Source organism: Castor canadensis, chromosome 4 (assembly GCF_047511655.1).
Source record: "Castor canadensis chromosome 4, mCasCan1.hap1v2, whole genome shotgun sequence".
NCBI lineage: Eukaryota > Metazoa > Chordata > Mammalia > Rodentia > Castoridae > Castor > Castor canadensis.
In genome coordinates, this window is record NC_133389.1 from 149,975,064 (window position 1) to 149,994,661 (window position 19,598).

At 33.7% G+C, this 19,598-nt stretch overlaps 1 protein-coding gene across 1 annotated transcript; it reads right to left on the reverse strand.

The window, feature by feature from the left end:
- Positions 1 to 64: 64 nt before the first annotated feature.
- Tyw5 (tRNA-yW synthesizing protein 5) lies at positions 65 to 19,586 on the reverse strand. Its single transcript, XM_020185499.2, has 8 exons — positions 19,447 to 19,586; positions 16,283 to 16,437; positions 13,559 to 13,628; positions 10,791 to 10,835; positions 9,971 to 10,108; positions 7,601 to 7,688; positions 7,025 to 7,141; positions 65 to 4,073 (listed from the first exon to the last, which is right to left on the reverse strand). Exons 1-8 carry the CDS (start codon positions 19,522 to 19,524, stop codon positions 3,817 to 3,819), a joined length of 948 nt encoding a protein of 315 aa, XP_020041088.1. The 5' UTR covers positions 19,525 to 19,586; the 3' UTR covers positions 65 to 3,816.
- Positions 19,587 to 19,598: the final 12 nt, after the last annotated feature.

The following is a 19,598-nucleotide window of genomic DNA, read 5'->3' on the forward strand; positions in this document are numbered from 1 at the left end:
TTTATCTTGTTAACATTGTTCATTCAGATCATTATCAGAAAGGAGATTTCTTTCCACCTTGCAATTTGGATTTATGTTTTCATTAACCTCTGTCTTTTCAAATGAAAGTCTTAAACCTTTCCTATAAAAATACATCTCTTCTTTTAAATTACTCCATAAAAATTTTTACATTTCTCCATTTCTTCTGTTGGGTTTCCTAGAGAATAACAAGTTCTTCCTTTGCTAATCATCTCAGATGTCTGTATTCCTTTAGCTCTTTAAGGGACTTTTTTAGAATATAAGGTGATCTGTTTTTCACTTCATTTGTGCAGTGAGTAAAGGAGGTTTAAGCAATAAAGATTGGCACAAAGTCCCAGATATTGGTGTGGAAATACGTAATAGACTAAAGCTTAGGAGGGGAAAATGTGAAATGAAAGAAAAGGTAGCATTCAGTGAAGAGCTACTCTATTTCATTTTAGAGCCTTTTAAGAGAAATACACATTAAAGGATAAGATGTAAATATACCTCATTTGTGACTCACATTGTTCTTTACAAAGGTATAGAGGCCCAACGGCTCTTAGATGTACTGGTACAGACAGGCAGCCACGTAGGATGACTTAGGATTAGTGTCCACTTCTAGGTATATTAAGACACCCAAATATTCATGGTTTGTATGCTTATAATAAGACTAAGGTAACAAGGGAGATGTGTGAGTGACTGTCAACCACATGTGTTTTATAGCATTGGAGGCAGGAGTCACAACAGCAAAGTTCCAGTTCTGTCCAGGTCTGCCTTCCAACTTCCTGCATTTTTTTTTTCACAGCTCCTTATGTTTAGCTTCAATGTCTGTTGACAACTTTTTATAGGTGAGAAGCCTGGTTACTGGGTTCTTTCCAAATGTTCACATAGCTGCTTTAAAAGGATGAAGGATACAAATTAAGATTTATTAACTTTGTTTCCCTTGTTTGATATTTCATTAAAGTAAGAAGTTTGAATGAACAGACTTCCAATGTACTCAAGTACAGACAAAATACTGTTACATTGTTCATGAAAAGCCAGCAAATGCTGTGGGGATGTAGCTCAAGTGGTACAGTACCTGCAGTGCAGATGTGAGGCCACAAGTTCACCTAAAAATTTTTAAAAAGTACTTTCTCAGATTAAAAAAGAAAAGCTAACAATTATACCTATTTAAAAGTTATCTTGAAATGATAATATGGAAAATTCACAGAGTTCAATCTGCAGATATCTAGTCTTCCTATCTGGTTCCTCTTAGAGGAACCCCTGTCTTTATCCTTACAGAGCTGTCTATGCCTATTTAAGTGTTTACACAAAGCATACCTTATTTTACACAAACAGCAGCATAGCTGCAAACTTGTAATGACACTAGACATTGCTTATTCTTTGGTTGCATAGAATTTATTATATTCTGCTGCCTACATTCATTGGTTTATTTTTAATCCTTACCTATTCAGCAAGCCATGCTGTGAGCAGCTTTGTAAGGAGAGGGAAAAATTCCTTTGTGCATCAGGTCAAGCTCCCAAATTGTAGCCAAAAAAAAAAGCTGTATCATTTATCAGAAGTATTTGAAATGTGCTTCATATAGGTGAAAAAAATGGGGAAAATTACTAACATAGTCACCACAACCATAAGCCCAGTTCATATCACAGCTGTGCTAGCCTTAACAATCACTTACACAATCTGGGTTGGTTATGTAATTTCTGAGCTGCTTTTCAACAACAAAACTAATATACTCATTTGGCCTTAGTCTAGGGGTAAAAAAAAAAAAAGATCAAACTATTTTGATCTTAAACGGACCTTAACATTTAAATTTCTCAAAGGGTTCATCTCTAGCTTTCTAAATAGAACACTGAAAGAGGAATTGCCTCAAATCTCTCAGCCAGGAAGGAATATAATTAAATAGAATAACTAGCACCAGCCATCAACTATGTGCCTACCTTTAACTATCTCCTGTGTTTTTTATAACAACCCTATGAAGTATGTAATGGTTCTGTTTTAAAGATGAAGAAAATAAGTTGCATAGGTTGTTAAATTTGCCTAAGATTTTTCAGTTGGCTTCCCAACTAACCAAACTAAATTAAAATGAATATTCAGTATGCCAATTCTGTTTTACTTTCAAGTTTCTACATGACTGAATTTATAAGAGATTTATACCAATTCTCTTATTGGTTAAGAACTTAAGGAAAGCTTATTGAAAGCTGACTATAAATACTGTTGAGTTTTTGTTTTTTTCCTTTCTGAAGTAAAGCAGTCACTAAAGATGTTCTTTGCTTAGCTTTAGAAGTAACCAAAGATCAAAATCTGATAATTAGATCTAGTTATTATATTAAAATAATTCATTTTCTGGAATTTTTTGCCACCTTTGTTGATATCGGTAACTTCAGTATCTCCAAAAAGGCCTAGGAAAATCAGAATTTTTAATATACTTTTTCTTTCTTGTGTACTATAATTTGCTTTTTATCCCTGAGTTAACCTAACTCTAGAACATAAGTGGATTATCTTCAACAGAAAAAATTATTTCCTCTGTAATTAAAATGCACAAAATTTATATACACTGCTTTAAATGGGCACATTTGTGTTCAGTAAATATATTTTGTCTTCAATGACACTGCAATGTAATTTACTAGGTACAAAACAAAGAACAGTAAAGACACACAATGGCTCACTGTCTTCAGAGACAACATTACTAAGATCTCAATCTTTTTTAAAAAAAGTATTTCTTTATAAAAGGTGAAAAATATTTAGTGGGGAAAACTTTAATTAGGTTAAGGTTTAGACATATGTATAAACTGAAACATTTATTTTCTAACATTCAAAACCTGAAAACAGGCAGATTTGATACATGGAGTGGTAAGAAAATTACCCCATCAGATTAAACATGTTTTGAATAGTCACAAAAATCATAATCTTAACCAATGTCATAAAATCTAATGATGCCGTCCCGATTATGCATCAAACATCCTGTAAAACACCAACACCAAATCTCAAACACAATGAATCAAAACCTACAAAGTTGAAGTAGAAGCATCTGCATGTTTAAAAAAGTGCCTCAGATTCTGATAATGGCAAATGTATGACAAAATTGTAAGTTGCCTACCTTTTTTCCTTTCCTACAAAGCCTGATTTAAAAAGAGTTAATTTAAATATTCTGTCTCCACAAATACTTTGTGTGCCCCAAAGGAACAGGATTCTACTCCAAGCTCCAGCAGGCCTCACTGGCCTAAGGGTTATTTCAAACCCTTTGCTTACGACTGACTCAGGGATACACACGTCTAAGATCCAAGGATTTTGTAGAGAATTTGGGAAAACTTCCTCATATTAAGACAAGGCCCCTGGACCCCAGCCAGACTCTTCTGCTGCGTATAAATGAAGATGTAACAGGCCCCAACTGCTACTGGCAATTATCCCATGACTGTGAGGATAGCCAGCCTTAGGATGACGCCAATACTGTGGTTGAAAATGGAGGGTGGGAATACCTCGAAGTTTTTGGTGACATTACTGAATCACTGGATAGAAGAAAATGAAGCCTGTTCTATCAGGACTTCATATAATATGATTCAATATATACTCTTATTAAGTTGGATTTAGTTATTTGCTTCTTAAAGCTAAAGCATGGTCCCACCATAGTGGTCTGTTAACAATCTCTGTTAAGTAGAAACTATACAAACAACCCCCTCAATACTTAACCGTAAATCTGAGATTGATTTCTTCCCTATTTTAACAAAGAATGAATCTTTAAAAGTTTATATTACTATACTTTTCCAATATTGAGCTAAATTTTATTAAATTTTTACTTTTACTGCATTCATTTCATTTTTTTTATTCAAAGTTCTTGCTGTAGGCTTTGTCTTGAATGTGTAAGACCATTTGCCGTGCATAGAAATCCCTGTATTCCTCTGGTAATTCAGCCAGTGCTTTTAAGGCTCTGTCCAAGATTTGTGTTGCTCTTGATGCTGCTCTAAGATCTTTGTTGCCATAGGTATCTGTTTTATCATAGCATTCAGAAGGAAGGTGCTTCCAAAAGACATTCACTCCCACTCCAAACTCTTCAGAAATTACATTATGGAACCATAAAGCTGGAGAAAGTTTTAAAAAAAACAAGTTAAAAATAAAACCTACAGTTGAAAAAAAAAAAAAACCAAAATGTCAGTGAAATATCACGAATTGCATATAGCCAATGTAAGAAATAATTCCTGTAACCAGATCCCTTCGTTAGCACACTCCCAGCTTTTAACAGAATCGTTTTAACTTTTATGAATTGCCAACCAATTTAAAGTGTCAACAGCACAACCCTGACTTTTAAAACCTTTAGGAATACCAAGTTTTCCTTTTAACTTGAAAGACATAATAAAGTTGCATTTGTTTTGTAGTTCTCTAATTTGGGGCTGTGTTTTGTATTACTTGTTTACACTTCCTGAGTCATACAACCACATCAAAGACATTTATTTTTTTGTACACAGAACGTTTCAATTATTTCAGGAGTATGTTTGACCTTTTCTGATTCAGTACAGTACTTTTGTTCTCAAAGACTTCCTGTTCAAGCTGCAATTTGTTTTTCTAACTTGTTTAAATTTACATTCATTGTACCTTCCTCAGTTTTATATTGCTAAAACAACCATTTTATATTTCTTTCAGCTTCTCTGCAACAAGTACATAAAACTACAGCAAATATTTTGGTGGTGGAGATGAGTAAAGTTTGTCATATAACTAATTAATTTTTTCATTTTCACTAGAAAGTTTGCTTTGTTTTCAATTGAGTCTATAAACATTTGTAAAATGTAAGTGCTAGAGGAATATTAAAGCAATACCACAATATAACAGATGGAGTACTAATCACAGCAAAAAATGTTTAATCTTGTGAAAGGAAGGTTTAAATTTTAGAAACAAACTTATTCTAAGAGTGCTTAAGGAAAAACAAAAGATTAAAATATTTTGATTTGCAAAATGTAGTCTTCAAACACTTTCTTCCAGAATCTTTTTTCCCTTATTCAATATGAAAAAAACAATAAACCATTGTGATAAATTTAAATCCAATGATGAGGCTTTTGTTTTTCTTTCAAAATACATGAAAATGCTTAGTATTTTTGTATTTTCCTTTTTGTTTTTTAAAAAAACTGTAAAATGAGGGAAAAGTTCAACAATGTATCTAAAGAAACAAAACCAAAAATTTAAATATAAATGTAAAAACTGGCAAGCATTGAAGACTAAAGTAGTGGCCCTAAGAATAAGTGAACACATTTGATTTTTATATATCATCAATTATATGAAGGACACTACACAAAGTCTTTTGGGGAATGCAAAAATTAGTAAGAACATGGTACCTTGTCCTCATGAAATTTACAATCTAGCCCCAAATTAGATCACCATATTTTTACTATTTACTGATATTTCAAAATTTAATTCTATCACTGAAAAGAATTATTATTGTTAATATATTTAGATATGGGAAATACAACCATACATACATTAACTCTTAATTGCTTTTAAGTAGTAATACAGATGTTAATTACATCACTAAGGTTATTGACAACATGGAAATTTCATGGACATTTAAATTAATGCCTATTTATTGAACAAAGAAATTAGATGACACTAATTTTGTATACAGAAAAATACATCACAGGTGTTAAGATTATAGTATTTTGATATTTAGTAAAAATCTAATCTGTTTCAGCTTTGAAAAATTTTTACCATTTCTCAGAAAATACTTAAGTAACCAGTTCTAAAATATGAAAATATTTTAGAAATAAAACATCTTAAAAAAAAAAACTGGGCATAATCTTTTCCCTATGAAGTATTTTAATGTTATTTAATAAAATAACTTGAGTACAACATTAAATGGTTATATATTGCTTAATCATGGGAATACATTCTGAGTAATATATCATTAGGCAATATTGTCACCTTGGGATTATCATGGAGTATACTTAACCCAAACATAGACGGTATAGCCAGCTACACATCTAAACTACATGGTACAGCCTACTGCATGCAGGATACAAGCTTGTACATCAGGTTACTACACAGAAGACCATAGGCAATTGTAACACAATGACATCTATAAATCTAAATACAATAAAATAAGGCATAAACGATAAGAAAAGATACATCTGTAGACACATTTACCATGAATGGAGCCTGCAGGACTGGTGAGTGAATGTGAAGGCCCAGGAAGTCATGTACACTACTGTAGATTCTATATATACACTCAGGCTACACTAAAGTTATGAAAAATTTCTTTAATAATAATTTTCGTTAGTTGCAGCTATTTTACTTCATAACTTTTGGGGCTTTTTTTTTTTTTTAGCTTTTTGACTCTATGATAGTAACACTTACCTTAAAATGTACTACAGTTATACAAATATATTTTCTCTAAATCCTTATTCTCTAATCTTTTTTCTATTTTCACACAGGGGCCGACATCTGCTATGATAACAATGCCTTCTTCTGGAATACCTCCTAAAGGATCTGTCCAATACGGCTTAGTAGGTAACCTTTTCTTTTAAATATAAGTAGGCGTTTACTTTAAAATAATAAAGTCTAGTATAATCATAGAAATCAGGAACATAGTAGCTTATAATAACCATCAACTATTATGTACTACATACAACTGAACTGCTATACTTTCATGCAACTTGCAGGCAGTTAAGTTTGCTTACATGGCATCCTCAAGCACGTAAGCAGTATGCTGTGCTACATTACAATGGCTACAACATCACTAGATGATCGGAAATTTTCAGCTCCACTGTAATCTTAAGAGCCACTGTTGTTATATAGTCTACTACTGACTAAATCATTTTAGGTGCTGCACTACTACATAGGTTGCTCTTGAAAAATGACTTAATTTCATAAGAGCTTGCTTACATGTACTCTAACACACATACACACACACAGAGTTGTGTGTAAAAATCATCTTGTGGGATACCTAAAACAATCACACTTTTATACTAAAAAGAAAATCACATAAAAGATGAGTGACAGAGATAGATTTTATAAACAGCACATTCCTGAAGTCTAGAAATCTTACCAGGAATGAATAACACATCTCCAGCTTCAAGGGAACATTCATACCTTCTAGCCTTGGAAAAGAGTGGATATTTAGCCAAGTCTGGGCTATCTATATTCAGCACTTCTGATTTAGAACCTGAAAAGGTCCAAAAGGGAATGATATACATTGAGTAAAGTTAGCATTTGTAAAGAAGTAATCACAAATATAAATTTAAAAATTAGTTCTTCTCTATACAATAACTACCCACACTGTGAGAACAATGACTTTATTCTCCTGAAACCTAAAAGTTTTCAATGACCCACTCCTGATATACATGTAATATAAGCTATCCTGAAAAGCTCATTCATGCAGCCTTTCATTATGTAGCCTTCAATGACCCACTCCTGACATACATGTAATATAAGCTATCCTGAAAAGCTCATTCACGCAGCCTTTCATTATGTAGCCTTCATATAGCCTTTCATTACCCTACTCAATGAAGAATATACAATTAGGAAGAAGTGTCCTAAAATGTTTTTTTCCCAAGTGAATAAAGAGATTTCTCAAAAGGAGTAACTGAGTAGGATTTAGAATACAAACTTAAAAAGAACATACCTGACAAATACAAATACTGTGCATCTCGAGGACTGAACAATGTAACACGCTTTTTTCCTGTCACTTGTATTAAGAAGTTATCCATTACCTGAAGACCAATAAGAACTTATGGATAAATAATATCTAAAATTCAAATAAGCAAAAACCAATGACATTCTAAATTATCTATAAGCAATATATATATATATATATATAGAGAGAGAGTCTTTTTTAGGCAAGGTCTATGTTGCCCAAGCTGGCTCCTTGAACTTGTAATCCTCTTGCCTCAGCTTCTGAGGAGTTGAGATTATAAATATATGATACTATATTCAGCTTAAATCCTATTCTATTCTATTCTATGTATTGACAGTACTGGGGATAAGACTTGACTTGACTGACACTAGTTAAAACTTTTTATAGTTATATTCTAATCCAACAATGAAAACATCTGTATTCTATATATTACCACTCCTTTATTGAAGGTATTTCTGCAGTACTTCTTTTAAATGGGAATTAGGCAACTATTAGCCCTTGCTCCACTATTAACTACCAGTGAGGATAATTAAGCCTATCTGAGGCTTCCTTTTGTTAATACTTTTTTTACTTAGCTATCAAAGAATGCTCTAAGATCAACATTAGAGAACAGATTGAAAACAGTAATATAATACTGCTGAATTCTTAATACAAGCCTAATCGTAATTTGGTTATAGGTTATCATGATTATTAAGTTATCTGTATAGGAATATAATCTGACAGCTTTCCTTAATATGCTTTTTGATGGATCAATCTTAACTTTTCCTGTGTATGAAAGGGTGTGTTTTCTTGGTGCAGACAGTGAAAAATGTTAAAAGGCATAACCACATGATTCTCAGCTGAGGAATTAAGACAGGCACTGAAAAAGATATATTCATGATTATTCATGTATCACTACTACTGAAGCATTTCTCCTTTTAGCATTAACTCTTTGTTTATGTAAACCTTAACTACGTAATTATAACTACTATTCCTCTGGCTTATTTTTAACAAGAGCTTTATAAATTATATTCTATTACAACTCAAGGTAAAAGAGAAACTACTTAAAATTTAAAACACAGTCATAGAATATAAAAATGTATGAGTCACCACAACACTTTCTCACCATGTCATTTGTGTAAAACCTTAAAAAATTATATGCTAAAATTTCATGTCTGTCTCATTTAATTATAGATTTACTGACTATGCTAAAATCCTCCCAAGAAGTCTTTAAATGAATTACAAAATACATGTATAAAACATAAGAATAGATTTGGAACTTTTAAAAAAATTCTTACAGGGAGAAGTGGCTCACACCTATAATCCCAGCTACTTGGTAGACTGAGATCAGACGGATTAAGGTTCAAGGCCAGCCCACGCACATAGTTCTTGAGACCCCATCTCCAAAATAACCAGAGCAAAATGGACTGGAGGTGTGGCTCAAGTGGTAGAGCACCTGCTTTGCAAGCAAAAGTCCTGAATTCAAACCCCAGTCCCACCATGAAGAAAATCCTTTAAGCTTGGGTACAATAGTGCATGCCTGCAATCCCAGCATTTGGGAAGCTGAGGTAGGAGGATCATGAGTTCCAGGCCAGTCTGGGCTACAGTACCAAGTTTAAGGCCAGCCTGGGATAACAGTGAAACCCTGTCTCAAAAAAACCCAGAAAAACAAAAATTAAAAATAAAAAAAACCTCTTTTGTCTTTGGAAACCTATTAGGTATTTCTTTAGCTTACTATTTCTCTATCTTGGCACCAAACTATATACAATACTAGCATTTTAAATATTTTTAAATACTTGTATGGGCACATATAATTAAGCAAATAAAATTATAACACCACCAAATAACCAAAATCAATATTACACTCATCTTGGTGCTCTAAAAATACAGCAGACATTTGATGCTCTCACGGGGTATAAATCCTAAAGCTTTTAGATACCTCCAAATTCTTACAATTGGAAATAGCTCTCCATAAGTTTCTGCTTTCTCCTAAATAACATGACCCTGGATAGCCAGAGTCATGTGTGACATTTACACATCCTCATATCACAGGCATACTTCTCACTTTAACATTTCATTTCCCCCCAATGATCTGGTAACATTTTTCATATGTCCAAAAACAAAAAAACACTTCAAAAAACTTATATGATGATGAATAAAGAACAAGATCATAGAGAAATACAAATGTGAGAAACTAACAAGGCTTTGCCATTAGCTAAATAATTCACTCCCGTTTCACTTCTTTGCAGAACACCTAGTTTCAAAATTCAAAAGTTTCAGCAAATTACACTAAAAAATCTTTAGGATAGCCTATAAAGTTGAAACCACAAATGCTAAATCTACAAATGCTAATGTTAAATCTACATATACGCAGCATACATCATAATGAGTCCAAAGTTGTAATCCAGGTGAACTAATTCGAAAGACACTGGAAAAGAACTGTTCCTCTCTGAAGAATTTGGGAAACTTAATATCTCCTTCCAATAAAGGAAACTGCTTTCTGATATCTGCAACATCCTGCATTGACAGATACATAAAAATAATTAGATAAAAATAATATCCAGAAAGAATTTTAATAATAAAGACAATATTGGCATAATGCTTACTTTACCTAAGAGGCTGCCAACAGACTACCCTATATTAAGGAAGGGGCAAAATTTTGTTCAGTGCATAAAAATACTATGTGACCATCTGCCAACACATGGTCTTTCAAATGAAGGAACAGACTATGTTAATAAGATTACAGATTCATATTTCTAAGGTCAATATGCTTCATTAAGAGGACGGTTCTTCCTACTTTAAGCAAGATTTATACAACTGTCATTTACTCTAGCATAGCCAAATTTTGGCTCTGAATACATGTTAAAGCTTAGATAATGAATCCTTCAGGATTTTATAATTATTTTGGATTATTATTGTATTAGCTGAGTGATTATCTGTAAAATATATCATAGAAGAAATTTCTTATTGTGTAGAAATTAAATGACTTAAACACTAAAATTCTATATTCCTCTCTAAAAACTAAGTAATCAACTTTTAATAATCTTACTTCTTATTCAGGGGCATAAGTCATTGAGAAAAGAATATGAGGATGAAACAGGTGATATTTCAGTCACTAAGTATAAAAAATTACACTGCCAGTTAACACATATACACCCATTTAGGTTTTAAGCAACTATTTTAGATACACAATTCTTACCTTTCTAGGGTCTTCTCCAAGTGACCGTAAATAATATTTCTCATCCTTGAAATATTCCAAAGAAAAATAACATCAGTATTCATTAACAAATATTAGGAAGTAAAGAAGGAAGGAACTAAATCTTAAAATCTGATCCAGTTAATTCACTTTCTAAAAAGTTCGATTATCTTACCTTTTCTACTAATGCTCTCTGGTGGCCAGAAGGAAGAAATGTGTCTATCCATTGCTTATAATATTGACTGGATCCACAGAACTTTAAGTAAAATAAATTCTAACAGCATAGCCATACCTAAAGCCACAATGATTAATTTAGACTTCAAACTCCAAATTATTAAGACTCTCTGAACAATGCTTTAATAAAAGGATTCTCTTTTGTATAGGGCACATGATCTGAAAACTTTGTTGAAGGTCAACAAACTTAACATAATACAAACATAAACTAAAAAAGAAATAAGATACCTTAAACTTTTAATAATTTTTCTGAAAATTTAGAACATATTTTATCAAGTTGTCCGACAACATAAATTCTCTAGCCAAATCTTTGAGAGTCAGCTCATGTGTGAGTTAGAAATGTATGAATACTTTTAAAAATTACCATTTACACTTCACTGGGTAGCTAAGTAGAGAACTGTCTGAATTATAAAATACCCACTGTAGGACTGGGGGTATAACTCAGTGGGAGAGTCCTTTCCAAGCAGTTCCATTTCTAGCATTACAAAAATGACAACAAAAAACATTCACTGCTTCCTGAATTTCCTGTGAGAATTAGAGAACTGAGATATACGAGGTCAAGTACACAGCAATCCAACTCCAGAATTATGACTCTTTGAAAATCAATATGGACCATCATGACACAAACTTCAAAACCTATCTCATTTATCTTAAAACATATTATAAATCTGTGATCCTCAGTTTAGTTCAACTCTCAGCTCGTAGTGCCATATCAAAGAGGTTGTATAAGTTTATTACTGGCTAAATAGGTTTTGAAGTATGTTCTTCAAAATTCTAATAGTTTTCTCTCAGTGCTAATGTTTCAGGATTTAAAAAACAAATTCACACAGCAGAGATGCACTGCTCAGACTCCCCTTCAAGAAAGGACTCATTGTTTAACTGCAAGGAGTATAATTAACTTGGGACTGCCAGGTGTTAACGTCTTGGGCTCACCTCAGCATCTGAGCTAACATTATAGCTCTTCCTTGGGAACCAATTACTGAGTAATAAGGTCAAAGGCTTAGACACGCCACCCATGCAGAACTCCTCTGACGGAACAGTCTTTGCTCAGGGTTCCACACTGAACTGGCAGAGACTGTTAGGTCTCATGGCTCCCTACCCAATCCTGCTTCCTCCCCTCTCCTTCCACAGGCATCACTCCCTGATGCACACCCAATTCCAGCTCAGGTCGGCCTTCCACATGGTGAAACTGACAGTCCATGTTTATCTCGCTTACATACTTTCTGTAATTCCATAATCTTTAGACTTAATCCAGTATCTAGTCTCTCTTCCCCTCTCCTTCCCTTCTTTCTTTCTTTTTCTTTCTTTTTTTTTTGAGATAAGGTCTCGGGCTGGTGGAATGGCTCAAGTGGTACAGCACCTGCCTACCTGAGTTCAAACCCCAGTACCACCAAAAAATTAAAAAATTTAAAAATGAGATAAGGTCTCACTATGTATCTCAGGCTGGCCTAGAACTAAAAATCCTGCTTCAGCCTGTCAGGCACTGGGATTACAGGTATGTATCACCACATCTGGCTGGCTTGCTTTTGGCAATGGTAGGTATTAAACCCAGGACCTTATACATGATAGGCAAACACTCTATCACTAAGCTATATCCCCAGCCCTTCTATTTCTTTTACTTCGTATTTCATGGTTATTTAAATCTGTGACAGTCATTACTCTCAGACAGGAAAGTGCCAACGGGCAACTTCAAAGCATGGCTATGAAGGTTAAGACAGTCCTCAGGTACAGCTAATGGGAATCAGTTTTAAAAGACATTCTAATCATCAAACAGAATTGCAGACCTCCAGAGTTTGTAGGGATCTTGACGGTGATCCACTATAACCACTAGCTGATCAGAGAATCCTAAAAATGCAAACCTTTTAAACCAAACTTCCCGGCCCATTCGGCTCAAACACACAACGCTTTATTCAAAGCTTTAAAAGTAGTTTATTTTGAAATATGGTTTTGCAATAACAAGGTAAATTTATAAAAATGCATTCATAAATAATCCTCAATGCTTTATCTTAAGATACTTAAGCTGAATCATTTAAAGCTAGACTGTAAGAATTCTTCTGATTTAATCTTGAGCAAATGTTATAGCAAATACACACAAATCAGATAACTGACAAAATATGGAAACAATGTAATAGTAAGATATGAAAATAAGTTCTCAATTAGCATTTAAATTTGGTAATCAGACCAAAGCATTTTAAAAGGAATCAGCATTAATAACATTTACTAAATAATTTCTATGTGTTAGGTACACTGCTAAGTACTTTACAGATTTTATTTAGTTAATCCTCACAAAAACTTCATGAACTAGACTGTCATTATCTCCATTTTATAGATGAGTATACTTAATTTCAGTCATATACAGTATGGCTAAAATTTGAGAGCTAATAGATGGCAGAGCTAGAATCTGTGGTATATGTGACCAAATCTTAAGAATGGCTATCTGAGGCAATAGCTTTTATATCTAATGATCTTTTATTAGACAATCCATTTAGCATATATATGGATATTGATGCTTTCCAAAGAACATTAAAAGTAATTACCTCTGAAATAAAAAATTCTTTATGTTTTTCTTCAGCTGCTCTCTGGACCAACTTGTCAAAAGGTAAAGTTCTGAAATAACCATAAAAGAATGCTTACACTTAATAGTAACAGACCAATTAGTAGTAATATAACCACCATACATATAGGCTATTGCAGTTGAATATATGCTTTTCAATATCCATAGTTGTTATGACCTATTATGTAGAATTCTGAATTTTTAAAATTCATTTAGTAGAATGTTATTTTGGAATTAAAGATTTTTATTTTTAATTCCTAATTTTTACTCTTTTGAAAATACACAAAAACATTTATTTAATCCATTTTGTATACCTTTTGGCATATTATATGAAGAGAAGATGCTTTTTCCCCCAAATCTACTTAGTTTTCCCTCTATCACTTCCTGATAATTCCATCTCTTTCCCCTCGGTTCACTGCAAAGCAGAGTGAAAAACAGAGGCTTTGAAGGCAGACGCCTGGATTCAAGGCTTAGCTTTATCATTTCCTGGACATGTAAGCTTAGACAGTGACTTGCCCTCTCACTAGTTTCTCCTCTTCTAGAGGGTTCTCAAATGCCTGCTCAACATGCTGTTTGTTATCTCAGATAATATGTAAAGCTCTTAACATAATATTTGACATAAAATAACCAGAAAACAGAAGTTTTTAATATATGATATATGCATGATCTATTGTGCACTATTTCTGGGTGGTCTTTGTGTATTGACTGCTCTGTATACTATTATATTCCTAGCATTCTCTTATTTTAAATAGGCTTTGCTTATATAGTATAAGTAATAAGTATAACATTACTTATAACATTTATTCAATCTTTATACAGCTTTATTTTTTAAAAAGTAGTTATTGCCTCTTACTCTAGGTAAATTTCAGAATGATTATTCAGAAGGGAAATTCTTGTGATTTTGGGAAGAATTTCATTGAAACTATAAATTAATTTAGCAAATTAAGGCAACTTAATTTACTACCCTCCCCCTGCCACCACTGCCCTCCCCTTAACAATGATAATGTACCCTTTAGCAGCATGAAACTGATCATCAACATTGAAAACGCTTCAGTGTCAGCTCCCCATTTTGGGAAGGCTGCTTTACAAAATCAAGATCAGAACTGATGATAAACAGTAAGAGGAAGATGATGACAAAATTGCACGAAGCAATAGGTTGAAGCAGCAAAGCACAGTGTATGAGATTTAGATTTTTTTTATATTAAATCTATGACTAGAAGATATCAACATCTTTTTACTACCTGAGGTTCTTTTGTCAATAGTATCCTAACTCCAAGGAATAGTGAGCGCTAATAGGAAAAATATAAAAGTTAATACTTGTTACTGCATCCACCTTCAGATATTTGATAAAAGAAAAAAAAAAGCAGCCTTAAAGTGAAGTGATTATGACATATGTGTCTGTAGGATTAATTACTGTCTAGTATCTCTGGCTTAAATAGCTCCCCTCATCTTTGCTGCTGCCTAGTAAATGATAAAAAGAACTAAACCTTGTTCCTTTTTTTTCTTGCAAATAAAACTGTAACCTTGCAACTTTTTAGTAGCTTAATGAAAGGCTTTGAGAAAGCTGGAGTAGAAACTATTATATAATATTTGAGTTTGAAAAACAAATTTTGACAAGTTTAAAAGACATGACAAAACATCAAGGCAATTCAAGATGAAGTTTCAATACTCATTAATTATGGCATTAGACACTGACAAGTAAACATCAGCTGAAAAATACTCATCACTCCAACACTTTCTTGATTGAATAAAAAATGAAAAGTTCTTACACTTGGAAAAGCCTTATGGCAATTAGATTTAATTTATGGCCTATCAAAATCCAAAACCATAATAGTGAATATTCAAAGGATTGAAAACTGGGAAGTGCTTTGGCAGCTGCTATATGAGCTTGGAAAACTCTAATGAGAAAGGAATGGCCCGGACACTAGAAACTCTGTTTAACTCATCTATAAACGGAAGTCTTTTGTTAACTACATGGTCTTTCAATTGGTTTAATTTGCTGAGAACTGCATGTGCTTAGAATTTAAAAGTTGTTTGTTTTTTAATTTAACATTTTGAATGAATCTCATGGGAATAAATAGCATTGAAATTTGCAAGATGACATTTAAAGCTTTCAAGTTTAAACATTTAGCAGCTTTTGACTTATCTCTTATTTTTAAGAGATTCACAGCATAAAATAACCATAAGAAATTAAAGGTATTTAAGGTTATTTCATCAAAAGAAAAGATTAAGCATAATTTTTTAAAGTTATTCAAGTTGATGAAAGATCACACCAAACATACATTGTCCTATATATCTGAAGAGGACACAAACAGAAAACAGGCATTTTAGAAAATTTCCTGCACTAGGTAAGATACTAAAGTGGTAGGATCAATCAACTAATCAAGCATTCTGTTGAATACAGCACACTCAACTTTAGATGTAATCTAACTCTAGTTATTGAAATTTTCTCTTCTGTGACTCCAAAGGGATTGGTTATACACCCTGTTTTTAGAAGTCTTTAGAAATGTCATTTTATAAACAATTATATAAACTCAGAATTCTTATCTTTTAAAAGCCATTCTTTAAAAAATCATTACACTATTCCACAACTACATAAACTAGAAAATGTTGAAATAGCATGTGGTCTTTGCATAATACTGTAAAAATATTTTTAAAGTTTTAAAAAGTTATTTGTGTCCCGAGAGTAAACCTCAGAAAAAAATACCTATATACAAAGTTCTTACTAATGAAGTCCATCTGTGGAACTGCAGCAACATGAATTTTTACTTCTTTTGTCCCTCCAACTTGGCTTAGATAATCCACTGTCCATTTGCTTGTACATGACCCCAAATCAATTCCTTCCAACACAAGAGGTTTTCTCTGTGATGAAAAAACATAACAAAACATTTTGTGAAAACCAGTAACATATCAGGAGCTGTATTTGGTAAGAGAGGGGTAAGCTTCATCTTGATGCCAAGATGTTCAAACTGAAAGCTTTTGACAGTTTATGAGATAACTAAAATGGACCTGCATTATTTGCCTAGAACAAATTTTTAAGATTAGAAAAACAAAACAGCAGCAGCATCAATAGATAAGAGAAATCCAAATATTATTTTCATGTTATTTGATAAAATGATTAAAATTTGTAAATTAAAAACATTAATTTTGATAACATTCCAAACTTCTGAAACAAGATGTAAGAACATTACAAAGAATTTCCATATATCCTCTACCCCGATTCACCAACTGTTAAATTTTGTCCTATTTGCTTCATCATTTGCTCTTTAGTATTTAGAGAGGGGTATGTTATTAAACCTAATTTTTTAAAAATTCAAGGTTAAATTGCTACATCATGCCCCATTAAAGACTTGAGTATATTTTCTAAAACAAAGACATTCTCTTACATAACCAGAGTAATTATCAAAATTACATTTCACACTGACATAACACTATTATGTAATCCACAGTACATATTCAGATTTCCCTAATTGTCCCAATAATTTCCTTTGGAGTTTACTTCTTTTCCTGGCCCAGAACTCAGCCTGAGATGCCACATTGTGGCATGTTGCCACGTCTCCACGTCTCTTTTAATCTGGAACAGTTCCTCAAACATTCATTGTCTTCCATGACCTTGACATTTTTAAAGCAGACAGGCCAGTTATTTTGCTGAATGCACTTCAATTTGGGTTTATCACAAGTTTCTTTACAGTCAGATTCAGGCTATGCATTTTGAGGAAGGAATGTACAGGTGGCCCCTGAATATTATGCCCCATCATTTGTGATGCTAATTTTGATCTCATAGTTATTCTGGCCTGAATCAAGTACTACTATGATGAATGGAAAATATATTTGTGTTTAACTCCATGATTTCTTCTACACTTATGAGTTGGCATAATATCAAGTGAGCTCTGACTTCTCCATGTTATTCTCTGGGTAATAACCTATTGATGTTATTTTGTTTGTTTTGAGACAGAGCCCTATTCTGTGACCCAGGCTAACTTCCAAGTCTTGATCCTCCTGCTTTTTATATAAAAAAAGAATCCTTTATATATGTATTTTGCAACTATTTCTCCCAGTTTGATTTTTGTCTTTCAATTTTTGTTAGTGTTAGTCATGCACTTTTCCAATAGTCAAACTTCAATCTTTCATTACACCTGAAGTTTGTCTTAGTTAGAAAGGTTTCCTATAGGCCTAGATTATAAAGGAATTCACCCATATTTTCTTCTAGTACTTGTATAATTTCATTTCTTTACATTTTTTGACCTACTTGTTTATTATTGCACATGGCATAAGAGAGAAATCTAATTTTATCATTTTCTAGCATGCAGATGATTATTTTAGCATCTTAGCACCACTAGAACAACAAAACTACCATGTGTGATACGATAATGGTAGATACATGTAATGAAACTGTCTAAACCCACGGAATGTACACCAAGAATGAGTGGCCTCATCAACTGTGATAAATGTACCACTCTGGGAGGGAATGTTGGTAACAGAGGAGACTATATGTGTGTGGGTACAGGAAGTATATGAAAAAAAACTCTACCTTCAACCCGATTTTGCCTTGAAACTAGAACTGCTCTTTAAAAAAAAAAAAAAAAAAGGTCAATTATTAAAAAGTCAGTTTTCCCCAAGTGGTTTTTGAATGTCATATTCATTACATGTTAAATTTCCACATGAATGGAATTTCTGAATATATATATTGCAGGACTTTGTATTCTCTTTCCTATGGTCTGTTTATCGATGCACCTGTACCATACACAGTGTTAATAGTTTTTAGATGTTAAAAGAAATCGGATAGTACTATGCTCACTCATATTTTCTTTTTTTATTGTTTCCAGGTTGAGTCTTTTTTCTTATAATTTTATTAAGTTCTAGCTTTACTGCATTATAACTAACCACAAAACGTTGTCATGTTCTACTTTATGAAACTTAGAGATGCTTCCTTTGAGACATATTATGTCTGAACTGGAATGACTAAGTTATAAAATACCTTTTGCTATGCATCTTACAAAGCACTTCCAAATACATCATGCAGTCTTCACAACACTGCAGTGAAGTGGAGGCACTGCATGACTAACACATCCTGACATGGAGGGCTGAGGGAAGGCAGAACCACCCATGCAGCACTAGTTCCAAAAATAAACGAAGGCTTGAATCCTCTCCGGTAGGTTGAGGATTCAAACAAACAAACAAAAAACCCTCATCCCTGACTTGTAATCTTCAGCTCCATGACTACTCTTACAAATGTAAACATCAAGGAACAAAATTGCTAGGTTTTTTTTTTTTTTTTTTGTCTTACTTTAAACGAACTTACTGTACCTCGGGGGTTTTTTTCCCCCTTAAATGTCTGCTCTTTACAGTTTTCCTTAAGTACTTTGAGTTCTTCAAGTAAAAATAAAACATAAAACTTTTATCTCCTTAATATTTCTGTGAATTTTCTTGTAAAGAACGAAGGGACTCCAAAGTCTGGACTACAATCCAGGTTAGAATTCAAGACCAAGGAATTTTCCCGGGGGGTTGGGGGTTCATTGCGCTCCTTGTTGTTTCACTGGGGCGAAAAGCTGGGGGGGGGGGTCCGCCATCCGCGCTTAGCTTTAGGAAACCTGCAGAAGAGGAGCGCGCGCGGGGCCACAGGAACCGCGGACGTCTTAACAGGGCTCTCGGCAAGGCCTTTCTTTGGAGGGAATTAAAAGCTTACGCAAAATCCTTCTCGCTCCCAGCTCTACGGGGTCACCTGCTCCCCAGAAATGTGGATCTCTTTTCTCAGGAATTTTTAACACACGAGCCAGGCGACAAGGCCCTTGCGCCGTCTCCTCACCCTCCTTGCCCCGCTCCAAACGGGGAGACGACAGGGAGTTATGGACGTGTCTCTTCGGGCCTCACCTGTGGGTAGAGGTGCTGCATGAACCGTTCCCGCGAAACGCCCTCGAGCCGGGGTACCGGGAAGCGCTGCCCCGCCATGGATGCTCACGCTTGTGGCCTCCCGCTAGGGCCTCGGAACATCGGCTCCACCGAGTCCGTCAGCATCGGATCCC

Bases quoted from the DNA above. Each gene is read 5' to 3' on its own strand.
- Tyw5 (XM_020185499.2), bottom strand. From the start codon at position 19,524: ATGGCGGGGCAGCGCTTCCCGGTACCCCGGCTCGAGGGCGTTTCGCGG. The intron at 7,689-9,970 runs GTATGCTGCGTA...ATTGGTCTTCAG, and splicing joins AACTTTGGACTCATTATGAT to GTAATGGATAACTTCTTAAT. The intron at 7,142-7,600 runs GTATGTTCTTTT...GGACCTTTTCAG, and splicing joins ACAGTATTTGTATTTGTCAG to GTTCTAAATCAGAAGTGCTG.